The sequence below is a fragment of the Ornithorhynchus anatinus genome, chromosome 2 (genome assembly GCF_004115215.2).
Source record: "Ornithorhynchus anatinus isolate Pmale09 chromosome 2, mOrnAna1.pri.v4, whole genome shotgun sequence".
NCBI classification, from domain to species: Eukaryota; Metazoa; Chordata; class Mammalia; order Monotremata; family Ornithorhynchidae; genus Ornithorhynchus; species Ornithorhynchus anatinus.
In genome coordinates this window covers 74,902,212-74,918,048 of record NC_041729.1, presented here as the reverse complement: position 1 = coordinate 74,918,048, position 15,837 = coordinate 74,902,212, and the positions used below count along the sequence as shown (strand labels likewise).

At 44.4% G+C, this 15,837-nt stretch overlaps 1 protein-coding gene across 3 annotated transcripts in view; it reads right to left on the bottom strand.

Annotated features, from left to right (window-relative positions):
- TMEM181 (transmembrane protein 181) overlaps positions 1–15,837 on the bottom strand; it is a 127,987-nt gene that overhangs the window by 40,803 nt on the left and 71,347 nt on the right. For all 3 annotated transcript variants that reach the window (XM_029058205.2, XM_029058206.1, XM_039911138.1), the window contains exons 2-3: positions 11,974–12,077; positions 3,984–4,039 (exon numbers count right to left, since the gene is read on the bottom strand). In XM_029058205.2, coding sequence (XP_028914038.1) covers positions 3,984–4,039; positions 11,974–12,077 — 160 coding nt within the window. The remainder of the gene's footprint in view (positions 1–3,983; positions 4,040–11,973; positions 12,078–15,837) is intronic.

Sequence of the window (15,837 nt, the reverse complement as noted above, 5' to 3'; positions counted from 1 at the left end):
CCCGCAGCAAAGCCACTGATTATGCGACTCCTTTAGCCTTGAGTCGAGGGCCAGGAGAGAAAGAGAAAATGTGAAACCCAGGGGAAGAGAGAAAGAGGGAAAGGGAAAATATAGTTGAGAGATGAAAGCCAAATATGATTAAAAGGACATACAGGAAAACACATCAAAGTAATAATTTTCACAATGGCCTGTTCATCAATTATGGTATTAGCATGGTATTTATCAAACAAATGTATGAAGAGGCTAAGCATTTCCCCACATGAAATCAATGTGGGATGTTCAAAGACACATGACCTTGGGCAAGTCACTTAACCTCTCTGAGTCTCAGTTTCCTCCTTTGCACATAGGGATAAAATACCTTCTCTACCTCCCCTTTAGCCTGTGGGTCTCACTTGGAAGAGATACCTTGTTTGGTTTACTTATATCTGCTCCAATTACTTAGCACAACGTTTGCCACAGAGTAACTGCTTAATAAATACCATAATACTGTAACAGTTGTGAAGATTAATTCCTCAATGTGCTTTCTTGCTTGTCTTTTTCATCATGTTTGGCTTTAGTCTCTTTACCCAGTTTGGAAACACAGATGTTAGGATTCCAAGAGTAGTAACATCAACAATACAGTTCTTCCAAAGGTGTACACTTTGGATCTGTGGGATGATTCTTGAGGCACAGTGGAACTGCAAAGCCACCGGGACTCCAGAATCAGATCATAGGTCCTGGTACTCTAAATGTTTCCCAGCATGACATCGGTGTCTTCTGGTGTTCAAAGTGAGAGCTTTCAAAAGTACTCTATTCTTGACGTTACTATTCTCAATATCCTACACATCTGGAGAAGCAGGGAGGCTCAGTGGATAGAGCTTGGGCCTGGGAGTCTAAAGGTCATGAGTTTTAATCCCTACTCTGTCACATGTCTGCTGTGTGATCTTGGATAAGTCACTTCACTTCCCTGGGCCTCAGTAACCTCATCTGTAAAAACGGGGATTAAGACTGTGAGCCCTTTGTGGGACAGGGACTGTGTCCAACCTGATTAACCTGAATCTAGCCCAGTGCTTAGAACAGTACTTGGCATATAGTAAGCACTTAACAAATACAATAATTATTATTAATTATTATTATTACTTGTGGTACCAAACTGGTGGACATATATTTAGTATAGTCAAACCAGATTCCTCAGGGGCTTTACCCAGCTTGCTAATTGAATTTGAAAAGCTGGATGGCCTTTACAAATAAGCAGCTGGTCTAATGGATAAAGCCCAAGCCTGGGCCCCAGAGGACCTTCATTTGATTTTTTTATGGCATTTATTAGGCACTTACTATGTGCCAAGCACTATACTAAGTGCTAACCTGGGTTCTATTCTCGGCTCCACCACTTATCTGCTGTGTTTTCCCTCCTACTTAGACTATGAGCCCCATGTGGGACAGGGACTGTGTCCAATTTTGGATCTACTCCAGTGCTTAGAACAGTGCTTGACACATAGGACTTAACAAATACCATAAAAAAAAATTTGGCATGTTCTGGGGGAAAAGAACAAGGCCTGGCAGTCAGAGGACTTGGGTTTTAAACCTGGCTTTGCTACGTGCCTGCTGCATGACCTTGGGCAAGTCACTTAACTACTTCAGTGTCCTCACCTATAGAAGGGGATTAAATTCCTGTTCTCTCTTCCACGAAGATTGTGAGCCCCATGTGGGACAGTGACAGTGTCTGATTTGATTATTTTGTGTGTATCCCAATACTTACTACCATGCTTGGGACACAGTAAGCACTTTATAAATATTATTATTATCATCATTATTAAGCAGCAGACTGTCCACGCTCCTGGATTTGCCCAGGAGCCAGAGACTCATAACTGACTTTTATTTCCTATTGAAATGTATTTTGTCCTTTCCTGCTTTTCTTATTTTAAATGGCATCTGTTAAATGCTTACTATGTGCCAGGCACTGAACTAAGTGCTGGGGTAGATACAAGATCATCAGTTGGAAACGGTCCATGTGGCCCATTAACCCCCATTTTAAAGATGAGGGAACTGAGGCACAGAGATTACGTGACAAGTGTATACAGCAGACAAATGGCGAAAAGGGGATTAGAACTCAGGGCCTCCTGACTCCCAGGTCTCTGCTCTTTCCAGGAAGGCACGCTGCTTCTCCTTCAAAGTTTAATATCACCACCTCGTGAACTTTGTAGCACTGTCCTTCGATGCAAAGGAGACCCTGCTGACAGTACGACTACATCCATCAGTCGACGGTATTTCTTGAGCGCTTCCTGTGTGCGGAGCACTTGGCTTAATGGAAAGAGATTGGGAGTCAGAGATCGTGGGTTCTAATCCCAGGTCTGCCACTTATCTGTTGTGTGACTTTGGGCAAGTCATGTAACTTCTCTGTGCCTCAGTCACCTCATCTGGATTAAGATTGTAAGCCCCACGTGGGACAACCTGATTACCTTGTATCTACCCCAGCGCTTAGAACAGCGCTTGGCACATAGTAAGCAATTAACAAATACCATGATTACTAAGCACTTGGGAGAGGACAATATAACAGAGTTGGTAGATACGCTCCCTGTCCACAACAAGCTTAGAGTCTCTTGCTCTCTGTGGGTCTGAAAATACCACAGTGGGCCTCTCTGTCCCCTGATCAGTGTCTACTGGGTTAAGAGACCCTGCAGTTTCATAGATCAGGCAGGCATCCAACTCCTGCGCAGGTTCAAAATAAAATTATCTCACAGGGAATAAAATCCCTTCTCAGAAAATGCTGCTGTTCAAGTAAAGCTTCCTTCAAATACAGGGATATCAGACAGATTCAGGGTACACATGAATATATGTGCAGTTATAATTTCTATCATATTCCTCAAGACATTTCTACTGTTCTGGGCTCCCATGAGGGCAGAGAAGGAAACTTTCATAATGTAATACATAAATACATGGTTTTCCTACTCTTATCTCTCCCAAGCTCTTAGTACAGTGCTCCACACACAGAAAGCACTCAATAAATATGACTGACCCACTGGAGAAGCAGCCTGGTCTAGTGGACAGATCATGGGCTTGGGAATCAGAGTACCTAGTTTCTAAACCTGGCTCTGCCACTTGCCTGCTGGGTGACCTTGGGCAAGTCACAACTTCTCGGTGCCTCAGTTTCCTCATTTGTAAAATGAGAATTTAATACCTGTTCTTCCTCCTGCTAAGAATGTGAGCCCCAAGTGGGAAAGGGACTGTGTCCAACCTGATTAATTTGGGTCAAGAACATTGCCTGACACAAAGTGAGTGCTGAACATATACAATAATTATAATTAGTATTTCATTATTATTATTCCTCATCTCAAATTACTTTGCAAAAGAGGTGCGTGGCGAGGAAGTGGGGGAATGTCAAGCTAGCAAACCTGAACTTTCTGTATTAGTGTCAGAGCTATGCACACTAAATAAACTTAGTTTTCAAATTAAAATTTTATGTTTGACATTCAGAAGGGAAAAAAAAACATTTCACAAAGCTCATAGTAGGCAGTCATTCACGAAATTCTGACTGACAAGTAGACTTCAACTGGTGTCAGATATCAGTATAAAAAATGGCTGTTTTCAAGATCCGAGTCAAAATAACATCATGATTCCAAGATGGAGGAAACTGTACCGAGAACCTATCCAGTGTGTATAGGTAAAAATTTTGATCATCCGCTCTTGACCCTGAGGTGAAGCAGAGTGTGTTAACTAACCCTCTGCAAATGAATCTTTACTGAAGGGTGAATATATTCCTTCAGGCGTTACAAAAACTGTGGAAGAAATTATGGTCTTGTTCTGCTCTGAGATTATCTATTACACAGTAACCATAATTCAGAGTGCGTTTCCTTCACAGGAATAAGAAATGAGTAGCATAATGAAAAATCACGCCATGGTTCAAGATCTACCCACACTTTACCATCCTCAGTTACCATGACGATCAAGCTATCGCTTCGAACACCCAGTGAAGGCCATACTAACATCCCGCTCTGTTGCCTTACCTTCAAGCTGCTATTGGACGGAGATTCCACCCCAACACACTGGATTGCTTTAGGACCTAAATTGCAATAAAAAGGAGAAGGGAAGAAAGCAAAACCAGGTTATTTAAAATGGAATTCATTTTGATTAGTCAAAATCTTAACTAAGACCTGAAGCTGAAAATGAAAAGAACTGATGCCTGGGAGTTGGGGGAGGGGTGGAGAAGGGGGGCTGAATCCCTTTAAAAATCAATTAATCAGTCATGTTTACTGACCAATTACTGTGTGCAGAGCACTGTACTGACAGCTTGGGAGAGTACAAAATAAGAGAGTTGGTGGACACGTTCACTGCCCACAAGGAGCTTGTAGTGAAGTTGGGGAGAGAGACATTAAAATAAATTATCAATATGTATATAAAGTGCTTTGGGGCTGAAGGTGGGGTGAATATCAAAGCGCAAGGTGACACAGAAAGGAGACGGAGTAGGGGAAATGAGGAGTCAGGCATGGCAGGCCTCTTGGCCGTGATTTGATTTTTTAAAAGTTTTGATGATGGGGAGAGTTATGCTCTGTAGGTTATGAAGCGGGAGGAAGATCCAGAGCAGAAGCTGGATGTGGGTGAGGGGTCAGCAGCAAGATAGATGAGATTAAGGTACAACGAGGAGGTTGGCATCAGATGAGCTAAGTGAGCGTGCTGCGTTCTAGTGGGAAATCAGAGAGGTAAGACAGGAGGGGGTGAAGTAAGTGAGTGCTTTAAAGCTAATTGTAAGGAGTTTCTTTCTGATGTGGTGGTGAATGGGCAACCACTGGAGGTTCTTGAGGAATGGGAAAACCTTGACTGAACCTTTTTTTAGGAAAACAATCCAAGCAGCAGAGTTAAGCATTAACTGGAGTGGGAAAAGCCAGGAGACAGGGAAGTCAGCAAGGAGGCTGACAGAGTAATCAAGGAGGGATAGAATAAGTGTTCAGATTAACATGGTAGCTGTTTGGATAGAGAAGAAAGGGAGGATTTTAGCAATGTTGTGAAGGTTGAACCAACAAGATTTAACGACACACTGAATATGTGGGTTGAATGACAGTGATGAGCCAAGGACAATGCCAAGGTTGCAGGCTTCTGAGACGTGGAGGTTGGTGGTACTGTTTACGGTAAAGGGAAAGTGGGAGGAAATAGCCAGGTTTGGGTGGGAAGATGAATTCTGTTTTGGGTGTGTTAAGGGTGTTGGCAGGACATTCAAGGAGAGATGTCCTGAAGGCAGGAGGAAATGCAAGATTGCAGAGGAAGCCATTCCCAAATACCATAATGATCATTATTATTATTATTATCAGGGCTGGAGATGTAGATTTGAGAACCATCTCCATAGTGATGGTAGTTAAAGCCATTAGTTTCCCAAGGGAATGGGTGTAGATGGAGAATAGAATAGAATTGAGCCTTGAGGGACTCCCACAGTTAAAAGGGATGGGAGGCAGAGAAAGAACCCGTGAAAGAGACTGAAACCTAGTGGTCCAGAGAGATAAGAGGAGAACCAGGAGAGGACAGTGTCAGTGTCAGTGTGACTTTGAGCAAGACACAGTTGGAAAATATTGCCAAGAGAAGGGGGTGGTCAACTGTGGAGAAGGCAGTTGAGGATGGGGATGATTAGGATGGAGCAGAGGCTACTGGACACTAAGGAGGTCACTGGCAGCCTTTGAGAGGGCAATTTCTGTGAAGAGAAGGGAGCAGCAGCCAAATTAAATGGGCTCAAGGAGAGAACAGGAGGAGAGGATGTGGAGGCAGCAGGTTTAGACAACTCGCTCAAGGAGTTTGGGGAGGAAAGGTAGAAGGGAGATGGGGCGATAACTGGAAGGTCAAAGGATAGAGGAGACATGAGCATGTTTGAAAGTAGAGGGGAAGAAGTCACTGGAGAGTAAACGGTCAAAGATGGCAGTCCTGGAGGGAAGAAGGGAGGGGAAAACTGTTTTGATAAGAGGTGAAGGGATGGGGAGAGAGGCACACTTAGAGATCTCCTCTTGAGAAACTCCTGAGATAGATGGAAGGGGCTGGAGAGGAGCAAGGAGGTGTTTAGGGAGATCACAAATGATGGATTCAATTTTCTCAATAAAGTATGCGGCCAAGTCAGTAGGGGCAATAGATGGGGAAGAAAGGGGGACAGGGGCTTGAGGATGGAGTTAAACGTCTGACAAAACTGACCAGGGCAGTGAGTAGGAGCATCAATAAGGATGGAGAAATAATATTGCCAGGCAGAGGAAAGAGCAGAGTAAAAGCAGGCGAGATTGAATATGAGGTGGATGATATCACTCTGATATCTGGATTTCCACCATCAGCGCGCTGCGGCTTATGCACGAAAGCGAAGGAAGCAGAGTGAGGAGGTGAACTGGGGCTGTGGGTTAGTGGCATGAGATTGACGAAGGGATAGGGGAGCGAGTGAGTTGAGTTTAGTAAAGAGGGTGGTGTGGAGGGAGTCGATTTGGTCATCAAGGGGAGGCAGTTTGGATATGGAGATTCGATGGAGCAGGATGACTTAAGAAAATTAGTGGGGGGGAGGGGGGGTCAAAAGATTGGAGGGCGGGACAGGACAGATATGAGGGGAGGGAGTATTTGGGAGAGAGAGAAGGTGAGGGGGCTGCCATCACACAGAAGGATTTCAGAGGACTTTATATTCAGCTGAGTGGATTTGCTTTTTGGAGGAGAAAGAGATAAGCCCCTGGAGGGCAGAAAACTTCTTGTGTCTATTGTACTCTCCCAAGCTCTGACTACAGAGCTTGGTATTTAGTAGACACTCAGTAAATACCACCGACTGATTGCCAATACCAATGCAGAACAGTCAACACAATACTTGAGAAGCAGCATGTGGTTAGAGTACAGGTCTGGTAGTCAGAAAGACCTGGGTTCTAATCCTGGCTCTGGCACTTGTCTGCTGTGTGACCTTGGGCAAGTAATTTCACTTCTCTTGCCTCAGTTACCTCATCTTTAAAATAAGGATTAATACTGTGAGTCCCATGTGGGGGCCCCATACTGGGGCTTAGTACCATGCCTGACACATAGTAAACACTTAAACATAAACCAGTTTGAAAAAAAAAGAAACCAAAGCTCACACTGTCCTCAGACTTAAGGGAGCCGATGAAGGTATTACACAACTTCATTTAACGCAGATATTGTGATAAAATTGTATAGGAATGATGAAATCTTGCCTTCGGGCACTAAGTCATATTTTCTTTTCCCTTCAATTGAGACCTCCAGATAAGGCTAACATCACTGGGAAATCCACATTAACAAAAGGGTATTTTGCTTTGAAAAGGTAAATGGTCAAATGGTCAAAAGATGAACTATAATTCAAACCTATTTCTGGCGGAAAAGATGGTTGAGACTACCTAAATAGAGTACTATGTATAGGTAGCTGTTACAATAACTAAGGGAGCAGAAAGGGCTTCAGTGGTGTCTCCTCTTGACCTTGAAAAATTACATTTATGTTTAAGATTTTCTTTTTATAAAGGTAAATCAAAGTAGCAATAAATGTACCCCCTTCTTATTTTCAAGGGGAAACTTTTAGGGACAATAAAGGCACATTTCAAAGGCCTACATGTTTGGTATTGTCATAATTATAGATCAATTACCTTATCCACTCTCCAAGGGCAAGTACTTAAATTTTCAACTGGGCAGATTCTTCAAGTCAAAGGATCTTATTGGAAAGGAAAGCTATTTCCCCATCCTGGTGGTCTTCAATGTGGTCTCCTTGTGGCCAGGGAATGTGTCTACCAACTCTGTTATATTGTCGTCTCTCAGCGCTTAGTACACTTATGGAGAAGCAGCATGACGTAGTGGATAGAGCATGGGCCTGGGAGGCAGGAGGACTTGGGTTCTAATCCCAGTTCCACTACTTGTCTGCTATGTGACTTTGGGCAAATCACTTAACTTCTCTGTACTCCAGGTATCTCATCTGTAAAATGGGGATTGAGACTGTGAGCCCCATGTGGTAAAGAGACTGTGTCTAACCCGATTATCTTGTATCTGCCCCACTGCTTAGAACAGTGCCTGGCACACAGTAAACACTTAAATACTATTATTATTATTTTTATTATTCTGCATTCAATGCCAGGAGAAAAAAGGAGATTATTGGTAAGGTGGTTTTCCTAGGAAATCCCAAAATGCCATAAAACCTCAGTATATGTTAGTCCAGTCATATGGAGTGTCCCTTTTGAGAGGATATTTTTTGTTCTCATGTGAAGATGACAAGGGGAAGTCCATCAAAGAAAGAAGGGCAGAAGGTTGTAGGGCTCTTTCAAATGACAGCCAAATTAAATCAAGTTTTGCTTTAACATAATGAGATTTTCTGTTCCTTGGGAAATTAAACCTAATGATGAACTATCACCCAGCAGGCAAAGATCTTTAAGACTTTGGGAAAGCAATTCAAAGAGGCACCAATCCATTTATTCTTGATATTAAAGAAGATATTAGTAAGCCATACTTTACATTCAGCTCTTAGAACAATGCTTGGCACATAGTAAGCACTTAACAAATACCATAATTATTATTCTATTTAAACATTTCTTTTCTTGAACTACTACTACTGACCTTTTAGAAATCTGGACCATAACACTCTTAGCTTATAATGAAAAGAAAACAGGGGCTACCTCAATGGCGGAGCAAAAGAGCGAATTGATTGGAACTACGGACGAGGATGAGAGAGAGACTGAGAAAAACGCAGTATTTTTTTAATGGGAATTATCCTGGTGGAGTATAACGAAAAGTCCCACCAGGACTGAGACACTTGGATAAATTGACAATCAAGAGTCTACAGTTTCAGGTGGGACTTCTTTGTTAATCTCCCAACCTCTATTCATTCCTTCCTCATCCCTCCTTTCCTTCGCAAAAAGGAAATAGTGTGGCATAGTGAATAGAGCACAGGCCTGGGAGTTAGAAGGTCATGGGTTCTAATCCCTGCTCCATCACTTGTCTGCTTTGTTTGACTCCCAGGCCCGTGCTCTATTCACTATGCCATGCTGCTTCCCATTCCCCTTCCATCAATGGTTAATATAAAATGGAACTTTTTTCAATATTACAGCTGCTATGTAACAGCAGAGATGGCTGTCAAGAAATAGCCCACTAAAGAGTTGAATTGTGTTTCTAAAAAAATGTGGTTGTATTACGTATGTCTGTGTTGTGGGGGAAGTGAAGTTTGCCCATGGACCTACATGCAATTACTTCAGTTTCTGTTTCCACAGCATCCCTGCCACAGTGGCAGAACCCAAAGGCAATATCTCCCCATCACCTTCTAATCCCTCTCATGTTCCTAGGGAATTTCTTGCCCCCTAAAACTATGACAGTAATTTCCATCAGATTTTCTACTGGAACTTTAATTGCTGCAAATAATCCACTTTCATCCCTGCCTCACTCCAGTTCTCCCCTAGTCCGAGCAGTTCTGCTGCCCCGACCCACATCTTGAACTTGTCTCCTCCTCGTGCTCTGGAACATTTTCCTCTTTTTCTGACCTCATGACAACCTGGGGCCCTGTTGCTACAAGTCCCTTCTCCTTCCTGTCCCTGGCTAGCCAATGACAGCTGGGGTCTGCTAGGAAAGGGGCAAGGTAAAGGGGAGAAGTGACAGCTGAGAAGCTCTCTCTAGACTCTACACAATCCCCTCTAGACTGTAAGCTCACTGTGGGCAGGAAAGGTGTCCGCCAACTTTGTTAAACTGTACTTTCCCAAGCACTCGGTACAGTGCTTAGCACACAGTAAGAACTCAGTAAGTGCGACTGACTGACTTTAGAGCAGTGTACTGAGTACAATCAACCACGTTACAGCCCATCACTGCAGGTCTGTCGATTCCCTCCCTGCCTATCTTCACCTCGATACCTTCCTACTCCCCTGTGTTTCAGGCAGTTTTCTGGCATCCCCAAAACTGCCCCCACCCCCCTGCTCCTGGCTCCAGAATTTTTTTCTCTTTCTTAAAAATAATAATAATAATAATAATAATGAGGATATTTATTAAGTGCTTACTTTGTGCCAGGCACTGTATTAAGCACTGGGGTGGATACAAGCAAATCAAGGTGGATACAGTCCCTGTCCCATGTGGGGCCCAGTCTCAATCCCCATTTTACAGATGAGGTAACTGAGGCATGGAGAAGTGAAATGACTTGCCCACGGTCACACAGTGGACAAGTGGTTTGTGCAGTCCTCCACTGCAGGGCAACATGGGGCAGCGGCTGCAAACCCCATGCCAGTGAAGTGACTTGCCCACGGTCACACAGTAGACAAGTGGTTCATGCAGTTCTCCGCTGCAGGGCAACACGGGGCAGCTGCTGCAAGTCGGTCAGCACTGCAAGCCATGCGCTGGCCCCATTAGTGGCCCTCGCCTCCCCCACCCCAGCCACCAGAACGGGGACAGTCAGTCAGTCAATTGTATTTCCTGAGCACTTCTTGTGTGTAGAGCACTGTATTAAATGCTTGGGAGAGTACAGATGTAACAGAAATATTCCTTACCCACGAAGAACTTACGGTCTCGAGGGGGAGACAGACATTTGTATAAATAAATGAATGACAGGTATGGACGTAAACGCTGTGGGGCTGAGAAAGGGGTGAGTAAAGGGTACAAATCCAAGAGCACGGACGATACAGAAGGGAGTGGCAGAAAGGAAATGAAGGCCTAGTCGGGAGAGGCCTCTGCATACACTAAGTGCTCGATTTTTTTTAATGGTATTTGTTTAGCGCTTACTTACTATGTGCCAAGCACTGGACCAAGCACTGGGGTAGAGACAAGCTAATCAGGTCGGACACAGTCCGCGTCTCACAGAGGGGGCTCCCAGTCTTAGTCCCCATTTTTCAGATGAAGTCAATGAGGCACAAAAGAGTGAAGTAACTAGTCCAAGGTCACATAATAGAGCCAGAATCAGAACCCAGGTCCTCTGACTTCCAGGCTCAGGCTCTTTCCACTGGGCCACTCTGTTCTCTGCTGCTCAACAGATACCATTGATTGATCAGCAAATAGTACAGGATGTATTCGCCAGTTTGCCACACTGGGGTGGCTGAACCTACTACACCTGGGCACGTGCCATTCCCCTATCCAACCTGTCATCAAGTTCATTTCTCTAGACTATAAACGAGTTCTGGGCAGGGAACGTGTCTGCTAATTCTGTGGTGCTGTAATCTCCCAAGAGCTTAGAATAGTGCTCTGCACAGAGTAAGTGCTCAATAAATACCACTGGCTGACTGATTATTATGCATATTGGCAAATCTGGGGATTTGTGATCATCACAGCTCCAGTGAACTCTTGGATTGAGATCTATAATAAGGTGAATTCAAACACCTTCTGTTTCTTCAAGATCTTCCTTGGATCCTGACCTCATCTGACCCCGCCGAATGTGGAGAACCTGACAGGCCAGGTGAAAAACATCCGACCATTACAGACCGGGGATCTGAGCCCCTTCGGGCCACAATCCCCAGGATAGCTAGCTCCCCTCTCCTCCCTCCCACAATTAATAATAATCAGGTTGGACACAGTCCCTGTCCCAAATGGGGCTCACAATCTCAATCTTCATTTTACAGATGAGGGAACTGAGGAACAGAGAAGTGAGTGACTTGCCCAAGGTCACACCACAGATAAGTGGCAGGGATGGGATCAGACCCCATGACCTTAATGAAGCAGTGAGATTTGATTTGCTCGGCACCTTCCCCTCCCATATTTCTCCCCTGCTCTGACTTGAGTGCAGGTGTGATAGAAATCAGGCACAGTGAACAGAGGCAGCTTTGCCTGCGGATCCCAACTTAATTAACATCTAACTCGGCCCTGATGTCAGTTCCCCCGTTTGAAATCCAGACCTCGCAAATGTCGTGAGGGATGCAAACTATCAAAGGCAGATAGGGCCCACCGTCAGATTTATGTAGAACCTCCGGAGGCCCCAAAGACAGCTCTGAAATGGAGGAGGAATGAATCGGGAAGGGAGGGTGTTGCTGTTAAGGTAAGAGTCTGGGGAGACCGGGGGATGGAGAGGGATAAAATAAAATATTTTAAGAAATACCTCACCTGCAATTCCGATGAAGACCGTCAGGCCAAAACAAAGGAAGAAGACGACAAAGACGAGGACGAAGTGGCGCTTAGACAGTGTGTACAATCGCATGGGGGCCAACCTGCAAGAGACAGAGGTATTTAATTAGTAGTCAGTTGTATTTATTGGGCGCATACTGTGTGCACAGCACTATACTGAGAGCTTGGGAGAGTGCAATACAGTGAACACATTCCCTGCTCACAATGAGCAGATGCCGGCTACGTACTCCATCCGATCTTGAAACACAAAGGGATGTGTGTATTTATTGTTGTTTTGTTCTTTTTTATGGAATCTGACAATCGCTTGCTATGTGCCAGGCACTGGACTAAACGCTGGGGTAGATACAAGCGTGAACATAGTCCCTGTCCACATGGGGATCATGATCTCAATCTCCACTTTAGAGATGACGTTACTGAGGCACAGAAAAGTGACTTGCCCAAGGTCACACAGTGGACACGTGAAGGACCAGGGACATTGTTAGTAGTGGTTTGGCTATAGACGATTGCCCCAGAGAATCTAGCGGAGGAGGTCTTACACAACTGGTAACTTTTCCCGTCAATCCAGGAGTGAATAACGAAAACAGTCTTCCCCTCAGTCATTCTTATCAACAAAGAAAATGTACATTATAGCTCAACTGCCTCAGGTTAAAATCACAAAAAAATTAGACACTTCTCCCCAGTACGTAACAGGATAAGACACAACAGAAACTCCCCCAAAAAGGAAAGCCTGTGACTCTCTGGGCATTTTGGGACAGAAAAAAGAAGGATTTGGCTGTTTTCCTCACCATCCCTGCAGCTGACACCCTGTTTCCTCAAGATGGTCTTGCTTGTTGACACCTCCCCCTTCTCTTCCTCCTCCTCCTCCTCCCAAATTCTCACTGGTCTCCTTCACCAGCTCATCCTCCTTCTCTAACTTTGCCATTCAGTGGCTGACCTCAGCACTCACCCTGTCCACTTCTACTCCATCTACTCTGCTGACCAGATCCCTATTTTCTCTTCCTGGGCCTTAGGCCACCTAACCTCAGCAGTGCCTTTGGACACCTGAGCCCAACGGGACTAACACAAATCCCGCCTACAATCCTGACACACCCTCCCACCAAACTACCTCATTTAGACGTGGTCTCTGGAACCTCCAGCCTTATCGGTCGGTAAACTTTCCTTCAACACCGACCTCCTCCTACCCAACTTTTTTCTGCCACCTGCCATTAATGAGACCTGGTTCACTCCAGGCAGTTCTGTGTCCCCTGTGGCTCTTTCCCAAGGTGGACTCACCTTCTCCCATTCTTCCTGACTTAGAAGGAAAGGAAAATAATAATAGTCTGCATGGCCTAGTGGATAGAGAACGGACCTGGGAGTCATAAATCGGTCAATCATATTTATTAAGCACTCACTGTATGCAGAGCACTGTACTAAGCACTTGGGAGAGTACAATGTAACAGATACATTCGCTGCCCACGAGTTTACAGTCTAGAAGGACCTAGGCTCTAATTCCTGCTCCTCTGCATGTCAGCCATGTGACCTTGGGCAAGTCACTTCACTTCTCTGTGCCTCAGTGACGTCATCTGTAAAATGGGGATTAAGACGGTGAGCCCCATGTGTGACAAGAATTGTGTCCAAACAGATTAGCTTGTATCTACCCTAGCATTTAGTCCAGTGCCTGGCACATAGTAAGTGCTTAACAAATAAGTAACAGGTAACAAAGTACTTAATAATGTTGGTATTTATTAAGTGCTTACTATGTGCAAAGCACTGTTCTCAGTGCTGGGGGGATACAAGGTGATCAGGCTGTCCCTCATGGGCCTCACAGTCTTCATCCCCATTTCACAGATGAGGTAACTGAGGCCCAGAGAAGTTAAGTGATTTGCCCAAAGTCACACAGCTGACAAGTGGCGGAGCAGGGATTAGAACCCTTGACCTCTGACTCCCAAGCCCGTGCTCTTTCCACTGAGTCATGCTGCTTCTCTACTTAGTACAGTGCTCTGCATACAGTAAGCGTTCAATAAATATGAATGAATGAAAGAAATACGATAAAAACACTGAAAGAAAATAAGTAAATACCACTGATCGACTGATTTAGTGATTCTCCCAAGGTCACTCAGCAGGCAAGTGGCAAAGGTGGTATTCGAACCAGGTTCTCTGACTCTCAGGCCAGTGCTCTTTTTACTAGGCCATGCTGTTATCTAGTAAAATTACTATGCCACTTCTGGATTATCTTGCTCCCTTCAAGCTCACCCATTCTTCATTCTTTATTCATCCTAGTTGCTGTTGTCTTCTAGCCCTGGCTCAGTCAATCGTATTTATTTAGCACTTACTGTGTGCAGAGCACTGTACTAAGCGCTAGGGAGAGTACAATATATCACTTAAATATATTAAATATATATCACTTAAATGCTGTGGGGCTGGGCTGGGGGATGAACGAAGGGAGCAAATAAGGTCAACGCAGAAGGGAGTGAGAGAAGAGGAAAGGAAGGCTCAGTCTTCTACTGATCTCCTGTCCTCACACCACATCTCTGAAGAATTTTAAGGCCCTCTCAACTCTCACTCCTCTAACCTAATCCTCTGCAACTCCAACACCCACATAGAAGATGCAGCTGATTACTGGATCAAGTTAAAGTGATTCACCTAAGGTCACAAAGCAGACAAGAGATGGAGCTGGGATTAAAACCCAGGTCCTTCTGACTCCCAGGGCCAAGCTCTAATCCCTAGGCCACGCATCCGATGGACCCGTGGGGAGATGATCAACCAGCTACCTTGTAAAATGAATCTTCTGGGCTCTTGGTTTCTCTTTCGAAAAGTCCCTAGGATTTTGCTTTCTAGGGAATTTTGGAAGATGCGTTTTAGATATGAGTGTGGGAAACAGAGAGCCCTAATGGAAAGAGCATGGATCTGGGAAATAGAGGACATGAGTTCTAAACCTGGCTCTGCCACTTCCTATGTGACCATGGGCAATTCACTTCACTGGGCCTCAGTTTCCTAATTGTTCAGTGCAAATTCAATACCTCTTCTCCCCCACCACTTAAACTGTGAACCTCAGGTGGGACAGATACTGTATCCAATCTGATTATCTTAGTACAGGGTTTGGCACATACTAAGCACTTGAATACCCTAATCATTATTACTATTAAATTCATGCATATTCTGTCTAGGAGTCAAATGGGCTATTGAACTCTCCCAAGCACTTAGTACAGAGCTCTGCACACACTAAGCACTCAATAAATACAACTGATTGATTCTTTTGAAAAAGGATGTTACTTAACCATGAAATTAAAAAGAAATGTCACATGGCCTAAGCCACGACTAGGAGGCTCAGTAGAATCCAGTGTTCTCCTGTGTCTTCAAGTCTGTGGTTTCAGTTCAGAGCTTCCTGAACTGAAAAGTAGCATTAATACTTCTCTGCTCACTTCCTGGCTGCCAGATAGGAGGGCAGGATCAATCAATCAATCATATTTATTGAGCACTTTCCGTTTGCAGAGCACTGTACTAAGCACTTGGGAGAGTACAACATAACAACAGACACATTCCCTGCCCACAATGAGCTACAGTCTAGAGGGGGAGACAGACATTAATAGAAATCAATACATTACAGATAAGTAAGTGCTGTGGGGCCGGGACGGGGGATGAATAAAGGGAACAAGTCAGGGTGACACAAAAAGGAGTGGAAGAAAAGGAAATGAAGGTTTAAGTTAGGGAAGGCCTCTTGGAGGAGATGTTTCTTCAGTAAGACTTTGAAAGAGGGGAGGGAACTGTCTGCTGGAAATGAAGAGGGAGGGCACTCCAGAGGGATTGAGCAGTGTTAGCAAAACTCACTTTAAACTAAACTACTTTTATAAATGGTTCATTTAT